Raw genomic sequence first — 27,410 nt, forward strand, 5'->3', positions numbered from 1 at the left:
TACAATATTTGCCTCTCAAATGTACTTGAGTAAAGTCATGAGTACTCCCCAAAAATGATACTCAAGTAAAGTACAGATCCCTCAAAATTGTACTTAAGTACTGTACTCGAGTAAATGTACTCCGTTACTGTCCGGCTCTGGTTGTAATACTTTAAATGTTGTAAATATTTATAACTAAATTAAAAATGCAAAGTGTAACAATAAACTGCTAAGTGTTATATTGTATTAACTGTAGTTACAATAATTGATAAGACATTACAATGCATTATAAGGTGCATTACAAGGTATAATTAATACATTAAAACTACTTTCATAATGCATTGTACATATATGCTTTAGTAAAGGTTTACCCAATGTTCTTATGAAGCAAAATACAATACAAAATACATTTTGTGGCAACTCATTTTCAAAACATCTCGGACATAGTTGTCCAGAAATAGACGGATGCAATTGGCTGGCCCAAAGTTAACTTCCAGCGTGTGTTTGTTTCAGCTCCAACCCCAATCAAACACAATTAAGATGTTCAGGGTTGCTTGATAATTACAAACAGGTGTGTTGAGACAGGGTTGGAGCTGCAGTCTGCAGGACGGCAGCTCTCCAGGAGCAGGGTTGGAGATCCCTTGGCTAGTAACATAACAATTTATGCCCCGTCCACCCGAACAAAGGTATTTTCAAAACTCCAGTTTTTCTTGCGGTTTGGCCGTTCGTCCACACTCAAATGCATTACTCGGTCACTGAACTTTTTTTAAAACTCCTGCCAGGGTGAAGATTCTTAGAAACTCTGACTTCAGTGTTGTCGTGTAGATAGACGCTGGAGATTTGGCGTATGACATTGGAATGCATGCTGCCATTTCCTCTGTTTGCCGTCAAATTCCAGGCTTCTTATTGGCCAACACGGCTTTATGGTTAGGGTTATATCGCCACCGTTTGGTTTGTCATGCTTTTGACAGCGCTTTATAGCATGCTTTTTCCTTTTTCGTGTGGACGAAAATCATGTTTCCAATGCTACCATTTAAACAACAATCCACTGGTGCTCCAGATGGCCAGTCAGCCCCTGTTCTTCTACTGGTAATCCAAAAAAATACTGACTAGACATAATTTTAACCTTCTAGCTAATATAATTTACTTGTTCTTTTGCTTGTTGATGTTATGTTGTTAGAATCATGCCAATTTATTAGTAAATTGGGCCAGCAATGTTCCCTGAGGTGAGGAAAGGGGATGACCTTACTCTGGATTTCTCCGCAAGGAAAGCCTTGAAGCAGAACTGAGGAAAATGGCCGCATCTTTTTGCTACCTACCTACATAACTGAGATGTTCACTTTCATAGATTCAGGTAACCCTGCATCAGAAGCAAACATAAGCATAATGCCATGCTACGAAGTACTGCCAGTTGTCAGCCAGTAAAATACAGTGACAATATACCACCTGCTCAAATGTCAATGGAACCGGAGTCAACAGAAGACCTAACAGACTTTACCCAGCTCTGAAAAGATCCAGACAGATTTCGTCTTAAATTAAGCAGGACCAAATCTCAATAACAAATTGCTGCAAATTTAACAAAACCAGCCATTCATTGGGGTAGTTCAAAACCTGCATACCCTGGAGCCTCAGGGACCAGAGACAGACCTATTCTGAAAGAAATATCCCCCAAAATAGCAAGCATACTTGTGGGGGTTCAAGGCTATAGCCATGCTCCATGTTTCTAAGGACCCAGTGAGACACATTTGGCAGAAGTCACCATGCACCATAAAATTAAGAATGACCCTCTGACCCTCACACCACACAGCGAGCATGGATTCAATCCCAATGAGGGATCAGCTGACAAAAAGCTGGTTTGAAGTGCGGACCTTATCCACGTCAGAAGTGACAGCTTTGGCAAAAGCTTTTCCTGAGAAGTTAAAGAAAGACCTTCTCATGGAAGTCCATGACTTTAGTCAGCCATCAACCAACCAACAGCATGAGCCACGTCCTTGGTAGCCCTCAGTGTCAGGTCAGTTGCCTGTCCAAGCTTTATGACTGCCCTAGCTGTCAAACCCGAGCCAATATCCATGTCCTTCGACATGAACATATCGGACATGCTGACCAACACTGATGCCACCCTGCAAGGCCTAGACGTCAAAGTGCGACGTGATTTGATTTGAGAGTGGGCCGTAGATGGATTAACCATTTACACACCACTGCTTTGCCAAGCTGAAATGGCGTGGGCATACGGACAGACATGTGATCTTCCTGAAGAGCATACATTTGAGGAGTGATGAGCTGAACTCGTGTTTTAAGACATGTCTGATTTCGTGCCTCAGAGGCCAGTGCTGGCTATACCTCAAACAATTCTCGAGCAGAGATTCTGGTGCTGGTCAGTTAAATGTACTGGTGTAGAAATAGAAACGCTGTAAGGGCCAGTGCTGGTCTCACCCGGCCTCAGATGGAGTCGGTTGTGCGTGTTACACTTCAATTTAGAATTCACTTTCGGCTGCGTTCTCCTTGGAATTTCATTAGCAGGAATTTTACCGGAGTAATACTGGACAGACCAACGGCAACTCCTAATGCCCGACATCGTCTTTATTTATATGAAAATAGTTCTCTGTAACAGACATACTCACTTTGGAGGGAAAGTGAAAAACAGGGGAGCAGTTTAGAAGGTTAGCAGCATCAGGGGACTGCTTTACAACATTTTAGCAAAGGTACCGTAGCAAAATGTTGAAGGCTTAATTGGACAGACCGCAACCTCAGCTCCAGGCAGAAAGTTTGATGCGGAGAAATTCTTTGTTAAGAGCCATGGGCTCTCTTATAGTAGATGTTTTGTATGCTTTCCTGGGAAAGCTTTGGAACAGACTCTTTAAATTTTTCATCAGATACCTTAAAAGAGTGCTTAATGGGCTCCTGGCCGTTAACAACGCAACCATAAACAGACCTGCATGTGACACACACAGCTTTGAACATAAAAGCCTTTATCCAACATACTTTTGTAAGTATCCAGTGTAAAATGTATTTTTTGCTAGTTAGTCTGAGGTTTCTGGCTTTTGAGAAAAGAAACCTAGCAAAATTTGTTCTTTGAGACCATACAATATATGGTGTCTATGCAACATTTTGATCATCTGCAATCTTTCACCCAGATCTCCAGTCATCTTATTTGTACTTGATTGTATTGTCTGCACACAACGGGTTGTGTCCTCTAATGTTTGACTATAAATGCTGTAAATGCTGAGGATACTTGAACATGGCGATCCCACATATTCACGTAAGAGCAAGTTGTTCAGTGTTCTTCTTAGATTTGTCCATTTCCAGGTCTTGAGGGAGCTGCTCTTTTGGGATACTGGGGAAGCCAAATGTGTTCATGATTAAAAATGAGAGCGGGGCTAAATACGTTGACCCTCCTCACACTGTTCTTCTGCTTTCTCATAGAGCTGCAGACGATTGAAAGATGAAGCTCACTGCATTCATGCTCCTTCTCATCAGTTCGGCGGCATCCATCAATCTTAAATACATCTCAAAGAGGAACTCAGGTATGGCAGGCAGTTTTGCTCACTTACAGCCTCATTTCTGACCGAGAACATGTGCTGGACAGTCGGATGGAATGTGAGAGAGTTGAGACTTTGCTGTGGTGATTCTATGGTTGAAACTCGTGGAATGATGGCTATGTGGAATGCAGTACGTTGTATATTCGCTACACCATAAAATCGACCACAGAAAAGAAAGCTTGCTTCTGATTCAGTTAAATTAAAGCGTAATGAAGTGGTTTTTGATGAAATCGTGCTGCACATTTTCTTTGAGGGAATTGCTCGGACTATTCCAGTCTTTTTTCCACATCCATTGTGTGTGTTTGTGTGTGGGTGCGGGTGTGCGCTGAGCAATTATGTTATCAGCACCAAACGGGCATTTATGTGGGCGGTAAAAAACATAGAGGCAATCTCGACTGTCAGTTTCTCACCCAGCGAGCGATTTCAGAGTTTGGCATGTATGTTTTACTGTGGCACCAAATAAACAGAAATGCTTCCTGTTTTGTTTTTAATATCCACAATTAAGTGTGAGATACTGTACTTGGTGAAGCAATCTGTGGTGGAAATGTATCGTTCTGCTGTACTAAATGTTAGTAGTAAGTAACATACGTAGGTTAATGTCGTCATTAAACAGTCATCATTTCAAACCTGTATGAAAGCATTACTGAAAACGTGAACAGGTGCCGGTTTCTGTTTGCAATGTTGTTATTTGTTGGATTGATGTGTCTCAATAGCAAAAGTGCTATTACAGAAAACAAATGGAGATCAGTACAGTCGCATTGTATTGCAATTCACTAAGATGCTTAAGTGAGTTCAAATGTGCATGTGTTTTTTTATTGTGGATTCCAATTAATATGAAAAATTACAGCTAACTAACAAACAATAAAACCCGATAAAAACAAGATAACATAATAAAAAACACAACTTTCTCTACATTTTTATCTAATTTTGGAAACAAACTCTTCAGATGGTTGCAAGGTTCATTTTACAGTCCAGAAGCTCAGTAACAACGGAACCGCTGGTGTATAATTGTTTTGTGATTGCCTAGATTAACACTGAAAGCTTGAAAAAGCCATCCCTGCAATGATTTTATGGTTTTTAAATTATAGTTTGAGTCCGTCCTTTAACCCTAAGTGTGTGTTTTGTTGTCTATCAGGTGTGGAGTGACAGCACAAACTGCATCAAAGGTGTCGTTCATGTAAAGCAAGCATTAAACCTACATGTTGTCTTTCAACATGTCACTGCGCTAATCATTATCCTCAGGCAAACTATAAAGCTACAGTTTTGACATCAAGGACTGTAAAGCATCTGAAGTTTAAGTTGAACCTTTACCAGCATGAGTGTCCTTGAAATTGAGTACGACTCCTACAGTCAGGTGTCGCAAATTCAGCCTGGCTTGACGTTTTTGCCTAAAGTCATCCTTTGCTTAAATAAAATCTTTTTCTTTCTCTGCATTGGTGAGACAGCCTTGAACACATAAGAATTGTGGGATAGTGGCCAAAAGCGATGTCTGGAGGGGATATTTGCACAGTATTCACTTTTAATGACCACAGGTACGGCATCAGAATATGCAGGGCATGGTACAAACTGGACAAAACACAACCTGATGCACATTTATTTAAATCAATTGCCAATCAACTTTCTTAAATTATTTTCAAAGCTGACCTTCAGTTTGTACTCCAAGCACAACTACCAAAAATATTTGGTACTTTAATACATCTTTAATGGTACATATGAATAAAGATGTCAGTTGTCTTATGGTTTTTTGGCCACTACTGTAATAAGCAGAACAAGATGTCCCTTAAAGGTATAGCTTCACCCAAAAGCTATGTTCTAAAGTTGTTCCAAATCTGTATACATGTTGTTGATCTTCTGATCGCAAAGAAAGAAATTTGGAAGAATGTTTGAAACCAATTGACTTCCATTGTAGGAAAATGAACTACTATGGTAGTAGTCAATAGTGTCCCAGAACTGTTTGGTTTTCAACATTCTTCAAAATCTTTTCTTTTGTGTTCAAATATAAAGGTAGTCTATTTTTCCAATTCAACATTTCGTACAGAATTGACTCAAATTTACTTGGATGTTAACATGGGGGAGGTCTCCATCTGTATTCCCAGCTAACACAGTTACGTTGTGATGACGTACCTGGAACGGACCATATTCGTTGCCACGACGTACCAAATGACGTTCCAGCGACGTAACTTTGTGATTCCAATATTCATCGTGACAACGTAACATTGGACGTTGCTGGGACGGGGTGATTACCTCCTGAAGACATACCTGGGACGTACCATATTCATCGCAGCGACGTACCAAAAAACGCTGGGACGACCAAACAGTCCCGTTTGTAAAATCGTATCTTTATTTAATTTAAACAATTATCATCCCTCACATGGAGGATAAAATTTGTTAAATAAATGTTATAAATTATCAGAGTAATTCTCTATTCACATATGTATAAAGCACAGTAATGCAACTCTACACAGCACTGTACAGCAGATATTTTATTCATACTAAGCTTAACATTATATTCTTGTCTTACCACATACGTTTAGCAGGTTTTCCATTTTTAGAAACAACAATCAAATGTTTCTTTAGTCAGACTCACAAACATAAAGAAACCAAATCGATTGAAAATCACTAAAATATGTGTTTACTTTCACAATTTGTAAGATATAAAGTTAGGAAAGAATATTAATAAACCGCTAAAGTAATAAATCAGGCAGTGAGGTAACGTTTAAATGATGCACACAGTAAATAAATAGAAAACGCAGTTTTAAAAGTGGTATCGAATTAAACTCCTGTTGAATAGCTGTCAGAAGTCGGATTTGTAGCATTCATCTTGACATCATTACAGATTTGACTCCGATCCAAGATTTTCCACACAATAACATAATAAATAGAAATGAGCAGATTCATTAATCAAATGACCAGTGTCCAGGTTATCGGAAGACCAGTACATCACGTCGCTACAACCTTCTCCATGGGATTCATTCACAACGTTATTTGAGGAAGTGGTTATAGGACGTTTTTGGAATGTAAGCAAAGATTCGAAGAAATGGAAAGTCGCCAAGACGTCCTCAGAACGTGTTCACAAAGTAATGTCACGGTGACCAAAAAAAGATGAACTGGCGACGTCATCAAAACATATGGTGTTTGCTGGGTTTAAGATCATTTGAATTAGCGCTTCATTAGCGAACTGCATCTCGGCCTTCATGTGAAAATCATGTTCGAAAAGCTTGAGGATGTTTGATATATTTACAGTCATAAGGGCGAATTTCAGCGTGGTGCTTAAGTCTGTACAGATCTGACAAGATTAGTTACATAGGTTAAAAACAAGATTTGCAGCCGTTTGAAATGCTCGAGGGACATGAAACAGATGCTGGTAGTTCATGCGAGCCACAATTTGGACATAGAGCTTTTGGTTCATACTTAAACCAACAAGCTCACTAGCTGAAGATTTGGACCCTAATGATGTGTGAAGCGTTGGCTTAAAGAATGAGTAGCATGAAGACAAACAAAGTGCAAGTAAATGTAGCCACGGCTGATTCTTCCTTACCTTGCTGGACACTGGACCCCTTATAAGAGCTCTCAAAACTAGGACAAACACACTTTCTTCCTCCAGTGGCCCGTTTCAGAAAGCAGGGTAAGTGCAAACTCAGAGTAAGTTAACCACAGAAAACAGGATACTCCGGGTTTTTTGTCTTAGAACGCGAGGTATATCAAACCCGCGACCGCGGGGTAAGTCAAGCCTGTTTCAGAAATCGTGGTATCTTATACTTAGAGTGAGTAACCATAGTAACCTACTCTGTGAACCTCGAGAACAGGTTTTATTTCACAAACCTGGGGTTTGTTACAATCTCCGCCCCCTTTTCGGATCGCAAGCGGTGTAGAAATTGCCTATGCTGTTTGTTTTTTCATTCGTTTTCCTTTATCGTGCACAATTTCGTCACACAGACATTAAAATGGCATTTTCGTTTATTTAGTTACCTGTAGATGAGGAAGCTTCATTAATTAGAAAAGAGTTAAAGTTACGTCGTGAGAGAATGGTGAGGAACATTTGGATGTTTTATCATATCTGTAGGATTTTTTATTTGAGCGATATCGTTTTTCTTTAAACTCTGTTACATATATCCACACTCCGCTTCATCCTTCCGTCACAAACCTCACTTGTCATGGCCGCGCTCTGCATGCAGCTGAGCAGATTATTTATACGTTTCGTTTCTTTGTTAATGATATATAACACGCAACTGTATGCAGAGGGACAAGAAAAGCGTGCCTCGCTCTCAAGCACTTTTTGTACGAGTTTCCTGACCACAAACCTGTGCGAGCCATCAAAGAGGAGTTTCACAGGATTGCAGGTGAATGGTGTACATGTCGTTATATTAACTGCATTGATGGTACCCATATTCCCATCATCGCTCCTTCCCAAAATGAGGCTCATTATGTCAATCGGAAGTTCATCCACAGCATTAATGTTGATTAATATATATACATTATACAGTATACATATATATATATATATATATATATATATATATATATATATATATATATATATATATATATAAATAGAAAGATAGATAGAGAGATAGATAGCTATATTCACATTTTGACAATATCAACAAAATGAATATAAAAGTGATTGACAATTAAACACATGCATTGACACGTAAAGCAATTTTCTACCACGCAGATTCTATTTCTTTTGCTACGGCTGTGTTGCTCTTCTTTCTATAAATGTGCTCATATTCGCTGTATGTTAGTAACTATACCTCCAATTGGACTGCCGAGAAATAAACGGAGCGCTTTTTGTCACGTGCTGTTGCCATGGTGAATCGTGTTATCTTCGCTCAATTGACGATGGCTTTTTAAAGCCGCGGTGTACGCGCGTAACCTAGAGTAAACTTACTCAGAGTGGACTGAACTCATTGAAACCAGCTGTTCTGAAACCGAAAACTCAGAGTAAATCAACTCAGAGTTCACATTTTAACTCAGTGTTGGTTGAACCTCCTTATTGAAACGGGCCCCAGGCCATCACTTTTGTCATAATGGACACTTCTCTTCACATGCGTTCACAACACAACATAGCTTTTTCATTTGCTTTGACACCGTTTTGTCACTAAACAATTGTCATTGTCTTTACTATTAATCTGATATGTAGAAAACTGAAATACCTGTTGAGAAATGAGGGTTAGTGTACTTTTTAACCAAACTCCTCACTGACAGTATTTGCTGTATTTATATGATGATATATTTATTATTGTGTTATTTGTATTTTCAATATCAGCGCCTTTTACTGAATGTACTGAAACATAGAATTATAATCAGACAATTAGATTGATGCACATGCAGCAGACTGAAGTACATTTTGTGTAAAGAAGTAATAACCAACCAAGCAAACAACCACAACCAAAACAACTTTTACCAGTCCTGTTTTTAAAAATGTCCTAATACAAGGTTTTTGTTTTTGTTAGATGTGAATTATTAATGTGCAGCAGTAGAGCTTTAAAAGGCTCGGAGAGACGTTCTCAGGTCTGAGCAATGTTTTGATAAAAGCCGCAGTGTTTCTAATGTAACGTCACCCTTTGACCCGATGAATGGCATGCTGTCGGTAAATGTGTGCATTGTGACGTCCAGATTGTCACACACTGCAGAGCGTGTGAATAACTGACCCATTTGAGCCCGGTGTAATGTGGTTGGACAGCCAAGCCCCGAGGACGTTTCTATATGAGGATGTCCATTAATTGCTGTCTTAATGTTCTGCTTGAAGAGACTGACCCTAGTCAGCACTTCACCATGTGAACCGTCAATGAGAGACACGCTAGCAATTGACACTTTTTATTTGAAAACCTTATTAATACAGAATTACCTTTTCATTTCTTAACACTTCACACATTCGTGAAATAATTGCCTAAAGACTTGACGATTCAGCAGTTAAGTAACCGGCAACCGGTGTTCATTTCAGCATGCACTGTTCTTTAGTTTTCCACTTTTTTATTAGTTACACCATTACTTCAATACTTGCCTGGGTCTCACAAAACTGATCCGGGTTACATTTGACATTCAAATTTAGGCATAGGGTTGGATTTAAATAAAAATATTTTTGTAATGTATATTTTTATGGACAATTTTTAATAGTCCTAAAAGTAAGACTCATAATTCATTAAAAAATATATTATATTATTACTGTTGACAGGTGCTGTGAAACCTTCTAGATTAGCAAGAATAATAATAATAATCATGATAACAGTTAACACAACTCAAAGGTAAATGTCGGGTTTCTACATCTTTCCTGGGGATGTGTGTGCGTGCGTGAATTGGTCCCCATGGCAACAGCATCTTGAAGAAATCACAAGTTGGTCTCTAAGACATCAGAGCAGTCCATTAGCTTCTTCCCTGGCATTTTCCACTCTGTTCAGTGTCTGAATAATGGAGCAAAATATGAAATGATTACATTGCATTATTATGTGGGCCAGCAGAAGAATATTTTCAGAATCTGTGATTAATTATGAACCACAATCGACGCGTGTGGTCAGCAGTCAGATAACAGACCGTGTTCATAAATAACACAGATGAGCTTTGTTAACAAGCTCACAAACAAGTCAGCGTCTGATGGTTTGCCTATACAACACTGCAATATGTTTCACATACAATTTCCTTTTCCAATGTGAAAGGAGGAGTGACGGCTACAAGATAACAGTGAAAAACAAAGCCTAGTTTATACATGAATCTGCAAGTTTGACATTTAGCAATCGTATAAAGAAGTACATGTAAAGAAATGCAGAGATCGTTTCAAAACGAAAATTAATTTGGGTTTATTTTAAACAAATTGCAGCTTTAAGACGCAAATAAAGGTTAAAAAAAAGCATATGCTGTATAGTGTGATGTATAAAGTATAGTGGTTCATATCAGGTGAAATTGATCGATGATACTGACTTTTTGCCAAGAGAAAGCAATTTTTAGACACTCTCTTGTTTCTCAATGATACTTAAAGTGCCAGCGTCAACATAAATGTGTGCTATTTGTCTATAATTGATGTCCCGTTCGTTGGAAATCCACTTAAAAAGTAATATCTGCTTTGTGCTGATGTGTAATCTTTCCATGTGGCAAATGATCACCAGGAGTGATTTCCAGTTGGGTTTGTGTAGCTCTCTTAAAGCACTGATGTTTACCCTAATTTGCTGTCTTTCTTCCCCGGGAATACTGCATCCCAAATTAAGCCCACAGAACACAGACAGCAGCCCAACTGTCTGCTGCTTTGTAATTAAGCCGTTCACTGATCTCGGTAAATCCTGTGCTATGTTATTACGCTGAATCCGTGAAGGCATGAATTATATCATTTCCAGAGATCACAAAGATCTTTCACAAAGTTCACATTCGCCAATGTTTGCGTGCACCTCGGTAGAGAGCGGCCATTTTGAAACGTACATGAAGAGGTAACACTTCAATAATTCAAATAATACCGTCAGGTTTAGGGTTTGGGTAAATAGTTAACATTTCATTGGAAAAATTGCCATTTAATATTCACAAACGCCAAAATAGTCGCAGCGTAGCATTAGTTTTGACGGCATTTCATTATTCACACATACAAAGGCAGTAATCTTTTGACGATGTAATTACATTGTAATACATTCTGTAATGTGCTTTAGGGTGTGAGCTATTGATCATGTATTGGTGCCATGAATTTTGATTTGGAAAAGCAGTTTAACAATTATCCAATGCAAAATTACCAAGACAACTCTATGCCTGTGGTGGGCTGGTCCTTAAATAATTGGGCAAAATAATTAGTTTGAGGTAACGTATATAAAAAGAGAAAATCTAGTGGATTCTTTGAGGAAGCTTTTGAGAAAGTCCTTCTAGTGTTAAGGTTACTGACTAATCTAGGGTGTAATAAAGTGTCCTTGAATTCTATGAGCGTTGTTTGTACCTTGTTTGCATGCTGATGTTATTGTTAAACGCTCTAATTACATTATCCTGCCCTGCAGGAAAAAACATTTCTTTGGATTTTTTCAAAGTCTGAAACTAAAACTTTAGCATTTTTACAGATGAAAGCTTGTCAATCGACATTACAAGAGCGCTTTTTGACCTTAGAATTTGTTAATGTATATTTCATTAAACATGATAGATGCTTGTTTTGGTCTTGACTGAGTTCATACTCTCAGAGAAGGAAGTAAAAAGCACTTTCGGGGTTTCAGACAGGTCCGTGTGTTGGGCGACGGGATGATTATAATGCCCATCACCGCATCTCAGCTGTCTAATGAAGCTTTAACATAAGAATGGGTTCGGGAAGACTGCTGGAAAGAGGCGCTCGCAGGTGAAAATGTTGAACGAACAAGAAAGCAGATATTTGTATGCCTCTTTTATGTAAAGAATGAACTTTGCCATCACTTTTTGCGTCAGCGTAGAGAAGGTGAAGGACTTGAAGAGGCAAATGGTGTATCTTAGCAGATCTCATTGTCTTGTTGCACGTCTGGCTTAAATGAAGAAAGCTGTTTTATTTTTTAGGAGCTCTTTGGAAATATCTATTCCTTTGCGACACCAGCTGCGCTGCCTTGTGTAGCACTTCATGTTATTGTTCACATTGTGTTCCTGCTCGAAGTGCAGTTTAATTTGCCAAATATGATCCTAGAACATTTCAATGAATAAATCACAGCTTTCAAACTCAACACAACCATAAACTTAACAAACCTGAGGAAATAATCATATCTAAAAACCTAATCATAGTCCTAAACCATCTCCATATTGTCCCAAGAGTCCATTCCCAAAGCCAACCCTCCGTTACCCTGCGGTTTTTAAAGTAAATGAAACAATTTCCTATTGTTTGCCGAAAAGCTGTAACGTTGCATCACACAGCGTGTCGCATATTGCTCAGCGTTAATGCTGGTGGAAAACCATTAGATAGTTTTTCTTCCGCAAGGCTTTCATGCTTGAGAAGTCATTCATCAGACATTGCCTGGTGCACTGAGGCTTGAGGATCCGTGAACATCTGTAGCCTCTATCCCTTCTGCCAGCGAGCGCTTATATCCAGCTGATCGACATCGCGTACCTCCCCTCGGCTCGAACCGACGCTCTTCGAGGGACTGGGCATCGTCGCACTCCCTTGAATGCCAAACCCCTGACGTCGTAGGTTCTCAGACACGAGCTCCTCTTCACACGCGGAGTCGGCGTAACGCCGAAGGGCATCGTGGATTTCAAACGGAGGTGTTATTCATGGGATCTGACAACAATCCCTTATAGTTCCCATAGAAACCGTCCGGTGACTCATCTGCTGTTAGAAAAGGAGAAAACAAGGTCCAATTGTTTCGAGATATCTGAAAGCGAGTTAATATTCACCTTTTACTCTTGTTTCAGAGAAATTAAAGGATGTCTTTAGAGACCGTGCCGCATTTAGGCAGGCATTACCACGCCGCTGTCGGATTCCTTAGAAAGTGTTTAACCAAGAGGAAATAATTTGTCTTCCAGCTGAACAAGCTGCAGGATAATTCAGGTTTTGTTTTCTTCCTTCTCCTGTTTTGTAGTTCTGTTTCAGGAGCGAGCGAGAGAGAGAGATTATAGGCCAGACAAAGAGCTCCTTCTGTGGCACAGATCGTAACATGCCAGAAGATGCTCTGTGGAAAAGGCCACGGATAGAGAGGCTTTTTGTCTTCCGGCTCTCCTGAATCCCCCAGCCATTTTCCGACTGTCTTAATAAATAGAGGTAATGTGATTTTAGTGGAAGCACAAGCACTTAAAGAGGGGATGCGCACTGTTCTTTAGCAGAAAGGGATGAACAACTAGGGCAAAATTAAGAAGGGATTTTACTATTAGTTGGATGGCGGACTATGGCAGAAAAAGTGCGCTGGCGCTGCCAAACCCAGCAGTTTGTATCACGCCTCCAGAGATGTTCAATAGCACATGGATAATTGCTAATTAATCCGCCAGGTACTGCAGACAGCATGTGCCAGACGCTTTTTTGTTCATCCCATCGAAGTAAAACGCCATCTTTTCTGCCCAATAAGAGAGGAGGTCGGATCTGCCAGGGGGTCACGTAGCAGAGAAACTTTGAAACATGAAGCTTTGCGAATAACCTGTTTTTGTGTCTTTTGTTGTTTATTTTTTTCTCCGACAGGAACGAAACTCCTCTGAGTAAAGATTTAATGGGTTTAAAGCAAGTTACAAAATTGTGGTTGCGGTTATGCACTTTACAATCTAATGCCAGAAATATGACACTATATGAAAGCAAAATAAAGGCTGGAAACACGTCTCTAAACTTCACGTTGCTGCTGCTCTCTCTTTGGGAATTAACCACTCAAGTTTGGTATCTATGTAAAGCTTAGAATCATCTACTTTCCACAACGTCATTACAGTGGTACACCAATAGAGAGCATTAAAACAAACCTGTTTCTTCTTAGCAACGGTCTGCTACAGCGCATCGAATAAACACCTAAAAGGTGTTTTTTCTCAATATTTCGATTTTTTGCACTCTCGAGATTCCATATTTTACAAATAGTTTCATCTCGTTCAAATATTGTCTTATTCCAGGGTTGTGGACTTGGACTTGACACGGACTCAAGTCAGAAATTTGATGACCTGCAACTTTACAAAATCAGAGAAGACTTGCGACTTGTCTTAGACTTGAACACTATGACGGCAAGTCTTTATATATTTTAAAACCAAATATTGAAGTTGAGATCACGGTCGGCTGTTCTCTGGAGCGGATCACACCAGAGGAGCTGTTAATAACTATTAATAATATATTGCAAATACTTTAGCAATTATAAACCTTCATTTTCAGACGTTTTATTATTCTCAAACACGTCCAATTTTGTAGAAAATGATAAAGCTCACTATTCTCCCTGGTCTTCCTCACGCTCCTGCCCACCCATTCATTTTAATGTTGGGAAATTTGTTAGTTCGGGTGTTGGAAACCTGCCCGACTAGAACCTCATTGCAGAGCATAGCCCTGTCATAACCTATGATCAAATGATTATCTACCTTAAAACGCAAAAGAGATGTATATACCTGTATGTTAAACATAAATATCAGAAAATCCACATTTCTGCATATGAGCGGCTGCCATTTGTAAGCATGAGGTGGTCATCTGTTTCACTTGAATGGGGGAACGTCAGACGGAACGGGAGGCGGCAGATTTTAAATCTGTTTTATGAAACATGCCGTTTAGAAGCACATAGGATGAATCTTTTTGATGATTTCAACTTGTTTGCCAGCCTGCCTAAATGCATTCAATGTACACAATATCGAAGATAATTGCTCTCTCATACTAGCTAACGGTTGCTATCATGCTTTTAATTCATGATCGCTCGCTAAAGAACAACAATTTTATAACTTAATGAATACCTAAATTCCATCTTCTACAGTATATTATAATATAAACTGAGGATACAGTAACATTACAGGTATAGAGGTCAGACACAAAATTAGCATGGTTAGATTAGCTGTAATATAATTACACATAATATATGAATATACTTAATAATTATAAATCTACTATACTATTTTACACTGAAACTGATTTAGGGAAAGAGAACTATGACTTGTTAAAGACTTGAAACTTGAGGACTTGGACTCGACTGCGATTTATCTGTCTTGACGCGGGACTTGACGATTTTGGATGTAAACTGGCCTGAACCTACAGCAGGTTTTATGATTGTGAAATCTGGTTGCATCACGCACATAAAAAGAAACATCAAAGTCCATCGGACACGATCAGCAGCTTGTTTCACAGTCACTGTTGTAATCATCCTGGTTTACAATTATAAATATTGAACATGATGATTTTATTGGGATGGACCAGGTGTGTCTGCGAGCAGATTTGGAGGTGTACGACCTTTTTTACAAGCATAATACCCATGCCATATTAGTCCAGCTTTTGAACTCATCGCATCTGTTGAAATGTTGGCGAATGTGGCAGAGTAACTAAAGGCTTATCGCTAGTCACTAGAAGGTTACCGGTTCAAAACCCAGAAGGGTTATTTAGTGAATTATCACCACTGGCCCTTGAGCAGAGTACTTAACCTTGTTTTACACCAGGAGAACTTAACCTGTAATAAGTCACTTTGGATTAAAGCACCTGCTAAATGACTCACTAAAGGGATTTCAACCAGAATCTGAGAATACGATTTCCATGAATACGATGAAATACAATTTTCTTTCACACAGGTTTACAAACATACTGCACAGTGTGTGTAACATGAAATGATGTAGTTATCAGCACACAAATATTGAAATATAACTTTTAGAGTGTGTGTGTGTGTGTGTGTGCGTGGAGATGGACTCCTGCCAAAGCACAGCCACAGTGGACGTCATTAACAGCAAGAGAAGATTAAATACTCGTTTTGGAAATACAGATGTTATAGATAATTACCTCGGGGTATAATTGGACTTAATGAGAGAGCACACGTCTCTCTGTCTTTCATCTGTTCCTTCATATGGCTATCATCACACCTCTAAACATGTTCTACGCCTTATTTGTTTGAGCGTCATTTATGGTCACCTCTCATTTATTAAATGACCATTGCACTTAGTAGCAAATTATATATATATTACCTATAATGACGTTTGATTCTCAATGTTTTATTGTATTTTTTTGTGGTTTATGCAAATCAAATGTGTGTTAAATGCAGCTGAGATTAGTGGTGTGACAGAGGTAAACATTTCCTTCTTAATAAATCTAAATGCATTGGCATGAGGACATGCAGAACTCTGGGTAATTCTGCAGAAATGTGCTGAATTGGCTGGGAAGTTGTGCTGGTACAGATCGATGTATATGGACCTGTTCATGGGCACACTGAGTGTCACAGTTTCCCTTTCATATCACGTCTTTTCCTGTAGGTTGAAACAATACAGATGCGTATACAGTGTTCCCTTCAATTAGCATCTTCAATGATCAGAGTTTTCTTTTAATCAGAGTTGAATGTCTTGGAAAGCCTCTGTTAAATCATACACCCTCAGTGTTTGGATGTGTGGATGTGAAGGCCCGTGGAGAGATGAGTGTGTGCACATGTGACCCAGCGAGAGAGAGTTTGTTTCTCCTATGACATGCCTCTAATGAAGCTTCTTTAATTACATTTTAATGTACCTAAGCACAGCAGCTGTGCCTCTCCTTACCCACATAACTACTGTTAACGCATTCATTACACACACCCGCACACACTTAACTGACTCCTCCTATTGAATCCTCCCTTCTGTTAATAAACATTTATTAGGCATTTAAAAGGTGGGAAGAAATTAAAATGGTTTTAAATCCATATACTGTATATTATATATAAAGAGTTTGGTAACCTATCGATACTTCACTCGTAGTCAGGTTGGTTCAGCAAACTTGGAAATCTTCGGCATGGCAGAGGTCGACCTTTTTGCCTCAGAAGACAGTACTCATTGCCCAACTTATTTTTCGAAGGGCAGGGATGCCTTGGCCCACAATTGGGCTCCTCTATGCTTTCCCCCCGATTGCTCTGATACAGCAGACGATCAGGAGGATCAGAGAACAGGTGCACAAGGTAGCCCCACTGTGGCAGAACCAGCCTAAGGACGCGGAACCGTCTCAGCTGCTCGTAGCAGCCCCGTGGCCTATTCCGGGACCTCCGGCAGGCAACACCATCTGGCACCCCCAACCAGCACTGGGGGCTCTGCACCTTTGGCCTCTCGATGGGAGCAACGGTCCTCCCCGTGGGTGTCCTGAACACGATATCTCAGGCTAGACCCCCGTCTACTAGACAGCTCTATACCCTCGAATGGCCCATCTTCTCTGCCTGGTGTACAGCACTTGGCGCAGACCCGGTGTCCTGTTCGTTAATACTGTCCTTCTTTCAAGACTTGCTGGATAAGGGCCATTCCCCTTCCACGGTCAAGGTCTACTGTTTAAATGGATAGTTGAGGCTATCGCGCTGGCATATTCTTCCGTGGGCCTTCAATGTCCCACGGGAATGAGCCCATTCTACTAGAGGTGTTGCCTCTTCCTGGGCATGGTCTAGCGGTGTCTCCATATCGGATATCTGTGCGGCAACCTGCTGGGCTTCGCCTTCGACATTTACCAGATTCAACAGCGTGGACGTTCCCGGGCGTGCAAGGATGATCAAACGGATTAGTGGGCGTGGCTTGCGTTTTTCACTGCGAATTTAATGAATGTGTACAAACGGCTGTTCTTTGATTTTGAAATGAAGCTGGCAGCAGACTGACAGTTGTTGCAGAGGAGTTTACGGATGCCACGGCCAAGCCGTCTAATTTATGTAATTTGAGATGAAAAGTAATTTCAGGGCGGACGAGCGTTTTCAGATCTTAACTGAAGATTATGTAGGTACCTGAATTTTAAAATGAAGATTACCCACATTGATAAGCTATTTAAAATAAGCGCTGCAATATTTCATGACAAAATAAGAAATGTCATTTTGTATTTCACTGGGACTTAAAGGGTTTTCATCATTAAAAACATAGATACAAATAACAAGATGCAGCATTCAAGCGTTCCAGGCACATAGATGTGTCCACCATCTTGGAACAGTCCACGGACGTCACTCACAGACTGTGAAAACACTGAGGCCTTTCGTTTTTTGTCATATTCATAATGTTATATGATGTTTATAATGTTTGAGTTTTCATAATCACACATAGTGATTTTGTATGTTAACGGACCGGCTTGGACTGTTCCAATATGGCAGACGACCTACGTATAGCGGCCCATAGAAACAGATGCTAACGCCCAATCTAGTTATTTATATCTATGAGCAAAAATGTGAAACTGTAGCGCAAGCAACAAATTGTGTCAGAGGCAAAGTCTTTAATCAATGGTTCATGCTTATTAGATTGGGATGACTTATCTGGTGGTGCTTTTTTCCTGCAATAATTTTAATTATAGTTTCATAAAAAAACTTTATCCAGATTGGATTGAGAACGATGATTTAAAGTAGTACTTTCCCACATTCATTTTTCAATAGTGAATGGGGCCAAGTTTTGAAGTGAACTACTCTTTTAAATGTAGCCTATAGATGAGCAGATTGAGTCCAGTTGTTGATTTATATGTTTTTCAATGTTTGATGACCACATATGCCCAAGTAATCTATTATCCGTTCCTTTTGGTTTATGTATTTACCTCGCTTTTTATTGGATTTGAGATACTATTCTCTTTCAGAAAATCCATACCAGCGCCCTGTGCCATCCCAGTGTTGAAATCCATGCCAGCATTGTGTCACACATGACAGAAAATGTAATTAATGACAGCGAAAGAGTTATGTCTACAAAACATGGTCTTGCAAAGAATCTGCAACTCGTCTTTCGTTTCTGAAACCATATAACAATTTCTTCTGGTTTAGACTTGATGCTTTTGCCAGCTGGCAAGACTGGGAGGTGATCCGCAAGCATGGCTATTAATTCAAATGTATTTACCTTTATCCATTTGAAATAAAATGTTCTTAAATATATCACGTGTGGTAATACACAAGGAGACATTATTTTTAAGAAAGGACCTCAGACATCAAAGCCAACCTGTGATGTGTCTGGTCTTTTAATGGCACTTATACCGGTCTGATAAATTGCAGTTCTCACGCAATACATGCAATCTCAGACATCATTACTATACCACATGTTAGTTTAACAGGGAGAAATGAGAAGCTTGCTTTGTAAAAATACTTTCATCTGTCGTGGCTGTTCAGCTGTCCGTGATGGAGAACATCCACTGACCACTGGCCCTCAGGTAGATTCCCATATGATCCTCTAAAAAAAGATCGGATTGTTTTAACTCATGTTTGGGTCAAATGTGGATTGAACCAGGGGTTTAAATAAAACGTTACCTTTACATCACAGACACAATCTAATGAGACCACAGGGTTGTGTAGTGCTGTATAAAAGGTATAAATAAAAGCTTAACCCAGAGGCCAATAAAAGTAATCCATAACTGAAGAGTCTCTCATATAAAACATATGAAATGAATGTATTGGTTGTTGTAGAGCATAACTGTTGGTATCGTTCTCAACTGCATGTCTTTTCCATGGTTCCTGGATTTTACGATTGGCACAATATCAAAATTGCTTATATTAAGAACCACAACAGGATCAAAATAGCCCAACACGTACTAGTTCACCTCTTTGGAAAGCACATCTCCCAACGGTCTGCATACCTCCGCCACTCGCAGAACTTCTTTGGAGCATCTCATCTATAAATGCTAATTAGTGATACTATAGTAAACACACATTTGAGCGCCAATGCAGATTTCATTCACTGAATGACTAAATGTCAGCGTGGGCCTCTAGAGGTCTGTTTGGGAGGCTTGACATCTTTCATTAAGAGCTCTACAGCGACAAACACATTCAACTATAGTAGCCACAGAGCAATTAGTGTTGGATTGATTGCTGATGCTTGGCCAGAAGATGGAGACGGGGAGAAAAGTAACAGTGGGTGACGTGGGATTTAAATCATCTCCAGCAGAAGTTTTTCATTTAAGTATCAACTTAGCCTCAAATGTTTCTCCTAAAATTGTTTGCAAGAAATAAAAACTGTTGAAAGAATCTGTATTTGATAAAAGCAATGCGAAGTATCCCATACTCTACAGTTTCAAATGAAGGTGGGGTCACAGTCTCTCAGTCATTTTAATCTTGTTCATATCTGTCATTTGTGTCATCTCAGTCATTAGCAGTAAATATAACTGTGTGATTCACCTTCTAGTGAATAGTGTGACCCTACGTGGGTAATAGGGGTCATATGGTCTGGGTCAATGACACCAGAAGTTTACAAGACGTATACTGCTGTCTGGGCACAAAAAACATGATATTACTGTGTACGGTATACAATATGATTCTGTACGTAGCCTTTATACATATAAATGTTCACAGCTTTTTGTTTTGTGACAGGCCTTTGATTGCAGGTACTTGATAAACATCTCATTTCATTCTGCAATGCTGGAAAGCACTTTAGAAAGAACGCTTAGTTATTTTCCACCACTAGGGACTTGAAACTGTTAAAGTGGATCTGTGACATCTGCCTGTTTGTGAAGGGCATAAAAGCTTTTATTAAACTGAAGCCGTGGTCAAGCTTTTACTAAGAGAATCTCTTAAAGTGCTTCACAACCCTCGCTACGGTTAAAGCTCCACGATGAGAAATAACATTGTCATGATGTTAAAATGCATATTTCTCGGGTGATTGTTGAGTGAGAGACGGTAAACACGGTGGATAAGACCCCGAGTTTGTGCTATAGCTATATATTCTCACTGGATTTTGTACAGAATCCGCGCCAGCCTTGCCGTGAGAGTTAATTGAAATTGACCCATGGAGAAGTCAAGATTTACAACCTGAGAAATGAAACAATAGGCCCCAGGAGCTTGGAAAAATTGAGCATGGAGCAATTTGAGAGTGTTACCCTTACTGTACAAGCACATCTCATTACTCCCAAGCACTTTTTCCTCTAAGGCCCAGATGTGTACAACTACATATTTTCAAAATGGGTAGTCAGTGGGTGGCATGAATGTCTTTGGCTTCACCTCACCCCAATCACGTGCATTTTCTTAACAAACTTTTACAATAACTCACAGGGAATGTTTTTTTAGGATATTTAAACTTGACAGCAAGTTTGCCACTCATGTAAACTCTGATCATCAAGAAATATGAAATGCTTAATGTATTAGATGCTATTACCCATGATTAAAAACAAGGACTTGATCATTACTAGATCCTAACAGACAGTAACAACAAAATCAATTTCACAATAAATCTGTGTTAATCCTTGGCTTTGGTGGTGGTACTGGGGGTGGATGTGTCCCTTTTTTCACATTGAAGATGGCAACCCTACTTGACATAGCACGTCAATCAATGTCACACATCCTACACTAAACCTGGCCAGCATGATCTGCCACATTACCTAGTTCTCAGATTGGTTTTAGGGAAGATACGAAGAATCCTTTTTTGTTTTACCCATTGTAAGTCACTTTGAATAAAAGTATATATATAAATGTGAGAAGATAACCAAACTGTTGGATCTCTTATTCTATCATTAAATGTGATTTTACAATATGTTTTGTTTATTGTAATGTATGATATTTAATTTACCTAATGTTCAAATTTCATAAATTGAGTAATATAAATCATGTGTTCATGGAAATGTTGCAATCTTTCATGTAATTTTTCTATATTTTCTATACGTATAGATTTGGAATTTGCTTCCTCTACTTGCATTTAAAAAGAAATTCCTGTGCAGTCTGACAGGGCTTTTGCATTCCTGTAAATCTCTCAGTCTGTTATATTCAAGAATACATGGTGTCCAGATGACCATTCTACTGTAACCATTCTAATAATCACGTTTTCAATGTTCTATAACATCACACTAAATGGTCACCGTCCCTGCGCCGTTCCCTCACGGCTCTCGTCCCGCCCTGCTCACCACAGTATCATATTTAAATTAAATGAAACAGTAAAAATTATAAGAACATTTCTATTACTATGGAGTAATTACAAAATAGCACTTACTTTTATGTAGCAATTATGTATGTATCAAGAAGATAGCATCATCACACTCTCAGTCATGGGGTAAGTTACAAAGTTTTAGTCACATAATTCTTTTGAACGATTGAGCCGTAATCATAAGCCGAAAGATTGTGGCAGCACTCTTAAAGTGACGGCTTTTGTAAAGTCTTGTAAGTTTGGATCTACTAAAGTTAGCATTCAAACAAAAGTTTTTCGAGAACCGCAGTGGTCAGAGTGTGAAATATTTGGTGTGAAATTGCAGCAAGCAACTCTGACCTAAAAGTCATTAAGTAGTTGTTATATTTTTCTCAGGTTTGTCGAAGACCTTTTTAGATTTCATATAAGCACTCCCCCCGAGCTCTTCTCTGGTGTCCTTGCCTTTGTACCCAAAAGTATATTCCAGCCTTATTACAGTATCACGTTAACCCACCGCAAGCTATTTCCACCCAACACAAACAGAGGTCATGTTCTGTTTAATATTTTGCCTGTAGTTGCTGTTAATTATTGTGTCAAATAGTCCCGTCATTGGCCCGAGAAACACTATTTAATTGGGCTTCAACGTAACGCTCCTCCACAATGTTTTTTTTTTCAGTCATGCAGAACTAGCATTACAGTTAATCACCACACCCTCCTCCCAGAATCACTCTGTTCGCATATCCTTCTGTAAAATAATTATTAAAAAGAGAAACAGACCTAATAACAGCTGCCAGGGCCTTCCATTTATCAAATTTTCTCCAGAGTCTCATTCCAATTGCAGAAGGAAAGCGGTTAGAGATGTGCAATTAAAATGATGAAGCGTTGCTTTCTCGGGCTGCCATCCAAATATGTTTTCCCCGTCCGAGAGATTCATGCAGGCCGTATAGTGGAAATCAGGACGTAAAACACTTTCTATCAGCAGTGACCCCGCCAAAGGTGGCTTCCACGTCTGAAATGTGACATAAAGGGCACGCGGCCACTTACTGCGGCCCTCCGTGCAGCCATTAATGAATTTCATAAACAGGAACATACTGTTCGGAGTAACAAATTGCTTCAATAAATTGAGACCAATCAAAATGGCACATTGCAAGAATTAAACATGCTGCAAAAACATTTACACGTGTTCACTCTGTATAGCAGGGTTCTCTAACTTTTTTGTTCAAAGGACCCCTTTGTGTTGAGTGCATCGCTTTGCGCCCCCCCCCGAATAAAATCTTAAACTTAAACCAAAAACTAATTCTGTTATACAGTGCTGGAACATCAATACTTTTGGGTGGTGGAATTATTTTTCTGATGTATGATTGCATATAATTGATGATAAATGTCTTTATTTCATATACCACAAAATTTGTGCCCTCCCCGGACCCATCCTGGCTCCCCCCAGAACCACTGCCGTATAGTCATTCTGTATTTTTTATCTGTTATTTGTTGCTTTTGGCTTGCTGTTGTCTAGAGACATCCATTTAGTTATATTTTCATGCACTTCACACACTTATTCTGTCCTGATGGAGATGCTCGACACAGTTGCCTTTGGTTCGCACAGAAAACATATATTAAGCAGTAATTATACTTCAAATAGAATTTCTTGGTGACATTTAGACGCTAAGTTTTCATTTTACGGCTGCAAACCTTTGAATGATTTTCATTGCTCTGCTCCTTTATTATCTAAACAATACAGCGAGTCACACTGTAATTGTAATGTCAGACAGTCAGCTATATATTTTTTATCAAAATAATTGAATAAGCACAGCCACAAAGAAAGCCACGCTCTTTAGAATCTAAACTAGACAAATGAGACACTGTATCGAAGGCATGTCCACACATGTCCACAAGACTGCAAATACACATCTAGAGCAGCGTTTGGGACAAGGCCAGTTTGCCTGACGGTTAGTTGATGGACCGTCATCATTGTTTCGTTCTGCTAGGAGTTCAGAAATTACGTTACATTAGAATATTTTATAGATGCCAAAGCAATTCCTAATCCAAAGTGACTTACAAAAGGAAGAAAGCCATTACATGAGAAGATCAACAATTGTTAGACACTTGCTAGAATTAGGTAGAGAGAAAGACATAGAGGAGGGATTGTTAAATAAATGTAAACATGGTGAAAATGATAGTATTGTATTATGTGCAGGCGGGGGCTTAACCTTATATATGTATATATATATTTAGATATATTTATATTTTAGTCTAAACAAAAGCTTCATAAATATATACAAACATGCTCATCAGCGCCATTTCACACAAAAGCACTTATTCGCAGGGGAGCGATTCTATCACAAAGCAACGCATCGTTTTTATAAATGTGATTTATTCTACACATTTTGAAAGCAACAATATAACAGAATACACATTTTTCAAGCAACAGAAATGAAAATCGCTCACTTTTTACACACCGTCATTCCAGTCCAGATACATCCGCATTTTATCCCACTCTCAGGACACTTTTATGACGGCTGTATGGGTATTTCGTCTATCTTTTGGAGTGCCATTCCATTATATGGATATAAAGAAATGTCATATACTTAAAAACGTGCACGTTTTTGCTGACCAAGGTCCAGTACATCTGGGATGGCGTGAAGGCGAGTAAACGATACTCAGCAGATTTTGGTTTTTAAGTAAAAGACTTCCTTTAAATAGGTCTGTGGAAACTGACCCAGGTGAACGATCGGAAAATACAGCTTCTGTGGAGAATAAAATGCTGATTTCACGGGAGCTCAACCTGCACATATTCAGCACATTAAATTCAGATGAAATACTGTCTCGCAGCGCTGCAGATTGTGTTTGTGCAGCCCGCCGTGTGTTATTAAAAAAGAGAAAGACGCTATTGAAGCAGAAGCTCTGGCCCTTATTGTGTTGTTCTCTGGCGTCCCCGTGATCTTTTAAACCCTCGTGATGCCATCATAGAAGATAATTCATAAGCACGGATGGATATTATCCTTTATTGAATCAAAGTCACTTTGAATCTGCGGTGTTTACTTGCGAGGTAATCTTTGAAGCAGACAGCATGTCACCTTCCATCAGCATTTCAACTCTTCAAAGATTGTTTGGTCTCAGGTTGTACGCTGATAAGTCGAAGCGATGAAATCTTTTCTTCGCAGACGTGTTTGTTGACTATACATGGTATCGATCAATTAAAGAGATTAATCAGAGGTGCCATGTAAATGTGTGAAGCGCACTGATCACAGAGGACTTCATCAGCCCCCCCAAAAGACCCGAGATAAATCATCGCTGAATGAATAATGCTTGTGTTGTTGAGTGTTCTTGCAACGGTTTTCTTAAGACAGCGTCTTTCTATTCAAAAGTCATTTTGCCAAATGTTAACAACCTGTTTCAGTTTTTGTATAATTTAGTTTATTATAAAGAAGTTTTCTTGGTTGTGTAGCACTTACAAACTGAAACAGGTTGTGTTCAGGTTCTTGAAGAATGGTCTGTACTGTCAATTATTCAAGTAGATATTCAAGTTCTAGATGTGACTCTGATCATTACTTTGTGCTCATTACAAGAATACAGCAATATTTCATCTAAATGTATTTCTTTGCACATAAATCGTGTGAATAAAGACTAACTTCCCTTTGTATTGTCTCTCACCTGCAAATATCAGTATAATTACTTTGACATTTATTCATTTGGCAGACGCTTTTATCGAACCCACGGCCTAGCACCATGCTGTAACCACTGAGCTACAGGAAAACTAACAGGAAGGTTTATTAATAATGTAATAAACATTTGTGTCATAAAGTGAATCGAGCATCATGCTACTTCTGTTCGCCATAGTGAATAGTCACAGCTACCATATGATGTCACAACATTACCAAAACAACACCGTTTCAAGAAATGTCATACCTTTAGAGCGATCAGTAATCATTTACTGTGGTGATGGGATTTTCTTTTCATCAAGCAAAGATGAGGATTCAAAACCTAAAAAGATCTTAAGTCTACAATATCTCATCAATATAGATCATTGATATAATCAATATTTTTGTCTTTTAACTAAGCTTCTCACAAACTATTGCCCTGTGAAGGAATTCGATTTACCTCGGCTTTCACACTGCTGGAGCAAACCAGAGCATCTCTAAATGTCCTACTACTCAATAAATGTCAGTTGTTTGAGACACTCTGGGTTCGTGTGAGATCCCTTAAGATGCTGTGAAATGTGTTTTTAATGTGTAATTAAATACAAAAATTAGACTTCGTCTGCGGTTTACATTTCGTTATCATGTTCATGTACCTTTCATTGGTCCCAAAATATTTTGTTGTATGAAGTCTGAAATATGGGTCATGAGGTCACGGGGGTCACAGATCATTCTCCCATTCCATAAAGAGTGCTGACTTCTGAAAGAGTCCGTCTAACTGGAATCTACCATTTAAAGGCTGTGACTCCCACCTTGTTCTTTATGTCAGCGTCTGCGCTCACGAGTGGACGCAGGGTGAGCTGGGCTCTGAAAGACCACCGTCTGCCGTAGCTTGAAGCCGATGTGGGCTCCTGGCATATGAATGCAGCACAGCTGAAAGGCGCAGGAACATGTCATCTCAGGTACATGTGTGTGTTTCTTAGAGAGATGCTATTAAGGTCACCTCCTCCTCCTCTCTGTTTCACACCCCACTCGCCCACGCCACATCCTCATACACAGCTTTGTGTGCTTTGATATAACTCAGAGGGAAATCATCCGACCATTATGCAATATACTGAAGAATATTAATGAAATGGCGGAGGGTTTACTTGTCCTGCAGTCAAAAATGCTGTTTAACACCAATAACATACGGCTGTTATGAATAATGCAGATTTTTCTGGTAAAGCTGAACGTGATCGTAACCATTTCTTCTTACGAAAATAACAGGACATTATCAAATCGATCTACTGTGAGGAGTTGTGAGGCGGTTGCTAAGGCTCCAATGTCCAAAAGAACATATCTTAGCTTACAGCATGAAAACAGACAAACTGCTCAACAGAGCACATTTTGTAAATACGTCTCTTTTGACAAAGAACGTAAAACGGGACAACATCTTAGTTCTGTGTAAGCCTTCGTAGTGCCTTGAAAGGAAGGGGAGGGGTGGAGCGAGCAATTCGTTGCAATTCGTAACCTCACCACCAGATGCTGCTAATATACACACACTGGACCTTTAAGTCAAATCCGTGTCTCTGATATTTATCCTCTGAAAAAGAACAAGAAATCTCTTTATTAGACAATCTGAGTTCAGATTTGTCAAGTATGCAATCAATCAAGTGAATATTATGTTTGATCTTAATATGTACTCAATAATTTCTCATCAGATTTTACACCTCTATAGAGCGTTTCATCGGACGTCAGTTAGCTTCCGGTCTGTGTTTGGGCTGTGTCTAATAATATAACTATATATGTTAGACTTTATTTATGTTCATTTTAATTTATATTATTATTAAATTGGATAATATTAATATTAAATAAACGATTTGTTGAATAGGTCCTGTAGTTTGGTTGCATTTAAACAAACCGCATGGGACAT

At 39.2% G+C, this 27,410-nt stretch overlaps 1 protein-coding gene across 2 annotated transcripts in view; it reads left to right on the plus strand.

Moving 5' to 3' along the window:
* il1rapl2 (interleukin 1 receptor accessory protein-like 2) overlaps positions 1 to 27,410 on the plus strand; it is a 158,138-nt gene that overhangs the window by 15,458 nt on the left and 115,270 nt on the right. The window contains exons 1-2 of one of the 2 annotated variants that reach the window (XM_079479136.1): positions 543 to 665; positions 3,403 to 3,503. In XM_079479136.1, coding sequence (XP_079335262.1) covers positions 3,422 to 3,503 — 82 coding nt within the window. In that variant the 5' untranslated portion in view covers positions 543 to 665; positions 3,403 to 3,421. Of the gene's footprint in view, positions 1 to 542; positions 666 to 3,402; positions 3,504 to 27,410 lie in introns of those variants that run through there. The other variant, XM_079479137.1, reaches the window with a different exon arrangement.

This window comes from Barbatula barbatula, assembly GCF_947034865.1.
Source record: "Barbatula barbatula genome assembly, chromosome: 18".
Lineage (NCBI taxonomy): Eukaryota > Metazoa > Chordata > Actinopteri > Cypriniformes > Nemacheilidae > Barbatula > Barbatula barbatula.